The sequence below is a fragment of the Sander lucioperca genome, chromosome 8 (genome assembly GCF_008315115.2).
Source record: "Sander lucioperca isolate FBNREF2018 chromosome 8, SLUC_FBN_1.2, whole genome shotgun sequence".
NCBI classification, from domain to species: domain Eukaryota; kingdom Metazoa; phylum Chordata; class Actinopteri; order Perciformes; family Percidae; genus Sander; species Sander lucioperca.
In genome coordinates, this window is record NC_050180.1 from 40,642,902 (window position 1) to 40,645,262 (window position 2,361).

The following is a 2,361-nucleotide window of genomic DNA, read 5'->3' on the forward strand; positions in this document are numbered from 1 at the left end:
ATGCCCCCTGTATTTTAAGGAAGAACATTTATTTATTTACAATACATTATTCATTCACAAAACAAATTGGTGTCCTTAAAAGGTCAGATTTTTCCTCATTTTTTTAATTAAGGCATTAAGTTCAATTTCCAAAAGATGATTTTTTATTCCTTTTTTTAGTCAACTTTAGCATGGGTATGAATACTTATGAGCAGCACTGTATATATATATATATATATATATATATATATATATATATATATATATATATATAGTACTGCTAAAACTACTAGATGATCACAGTCAGTTTTACTGACACTTCCTAGTTCAATCTGTCATTAATGAAAAGTTATAATATTTATGGGTACCACAGCAGCTTAATGGTCTGCCAGTTGAAGCAGGCAAAACTTGACGTCTCTGGTAGGGCAGAAATACGCTGCCCATTACTTTATTTCTATTATTTATTTTCTATTAATGTGATTGTGCTAATTCCAGGCCCTGTACTCTTATTTCCTATTTTTGCTGATTGTTTGGTTTATCTTTGCTTGCAGTGTGGATTGTCCACATTGGCCTCTGCAGTAAATGTAACTCTGTATATCCTTTTTACTTGGGATAAACTTCAAGAGATATCCAGATGGCTAGATTGCCCATGACTGACTACTGAAGCTGGGGTTGGGATTGACAAAGACATATTTTTGCATCACGGCAGCATTGAGTTGTCATTACATTGTTCAAACTGAAGATACTCTTTATTGTTTCCATGAAAAATAGTTCAAAGAATTTTTACAGCATAGATGCAAATCCTTACATTAAATACCTTCCAAAGATCCAAACACTTACATCTTTGCATTCATATAACAGAAGGAATGACAAGCATTGAGCATTGACATCACTAACATTACTATTACTGTGACATCACTTTGAATACATTAGATCACTTTGGCTTGACAAAACAACTTCTTTATGTGTTTAGAAATTTCTTTCATTTGCAGTCCATATATAATTGGATAGAAAAGAGGATAATATAAAAATGCTTGTAGAGTCATTATTAAATGTATCTCAGATGCCACATTGAGCTGAATGACAATGACATCATATGCACACAAAAAGGAAAAGATTAGTAAAACTATCAGGTGGGGTAAACAGGTCTGTGCAGCTTTTTTCCTAACCTCTCTACCACTTCGATAGGTTATTATAAGTATCCTAGTATATGTAAAAAGTATAAAGAGCAAAGGGAGAAGTGCCAGGCTTAGTAGAGCAAATAGATCAAATATAGCCCGTACTTCCGAAGCAACACATTGGAGACTGTAAACCGAATTGTTACAGAAAATTGCATTTAAAGTAAAATCACAAAGTTTCATATTACTGCTCAGAATTATTGAGACAGCAAGCTGAAAAGCAGGCACAAACCAAGCTACACCCAATATAATACTCACTGTAGTTTTTCTCATGATATTTGGATATTGCAGGGGTTTACATATGGACACATACCTGTCATAGGCCATGGCTGACAACAGCAAGAAATCTGAAGCACTTAAGAAGTAATATAAAAATAATTGAAAGAGACAGGCTGAATATGATATGATCGGTTTTTCAGTAAAAAAGTTAACTAACAAATTTGGGTACATTGCAGTATTGTAAACAATAGAGTTCATTAGCAAAGCTGCAATAAAAATGTACATAGGCTCATGGAGGTTCCTGTGCATGCAAATAAGATACACAATGGTGACACTAAACAAGATTGCTAGAATATATACTGTAAACATAATAACAAAATAGAAATACCTTGATTTGCCCATTTCTGCATACCCAGCAAGAGTTATATACGTTACATTAAATTCATCATCCATGAAGAATGTCACAAATTAAACCATTAATGCATAAGACAAACAGATTGTATAACAAGCTTAAATTAATAAACTGAGGAAACAAGTCTTACTGTGAAGATTGCATTAACATGGATCATGTATGTATTGTCTCATTCATTTACAGATACCTGACCTTAAACTGCACTTGATGTGTGTTCATCTTCAGAAATCAGAAAGAGAACAGTTGAAGTCAGACAAAATCTTTTATGACATTTCTTCACCCTCCATGGATCTCATTAAATTTTCCACCAAGAGTTGTTATCATGTAAACAACTCCTTCAAACTCTGGAGGCCTGAACCGATAGGTGTTAAACTTTCTTTACATCATTACTGCCTTTACAACTTTTTAAACAACAATTTTACTACTTTACTTTTAGAGAATTTTGCAGGTATGGTGCAAGGCCCTAATCATTGACCTGCACGTGCACTAGCAGCAATACAACACACAGATACCTTAGGTCAGGGTCAAATTCAGGTTACTCTGCACAATTTCATACAAATGCGGTTTGATGTC

General features: G+C 33.6%; 1 protein-coding gene across 1 annotated transcript; it reads right to left on the reverse strand.

Annotated features, from left to right (window-relative positions):
• Positions 1-908: 908 nt before the first annotated feature.
• LOC116046639 (olfactory receptor 6N2-like) lies at positions 909-1,829 on the reverse strand. The gene has a single exon (XM_031295036.1). The coding sequence runs from the start codon at positions 1,827-1,829 to the stop codon at positions 909-911; it is 921 nt and encodes a 306-aa protein (XP_031150896.1).
• Positions 1,830-2,361: the final 532 nt, after the last annotated feature.

Coding starts and splice junctions, on each gene's coding strand:
- LOC116046639 (XM_031295036.1), bottom strand. CDS start 1,829: ATGGATGATGAATTTAATGTAACGTATATAACTCTTGCTGGGTATGCA.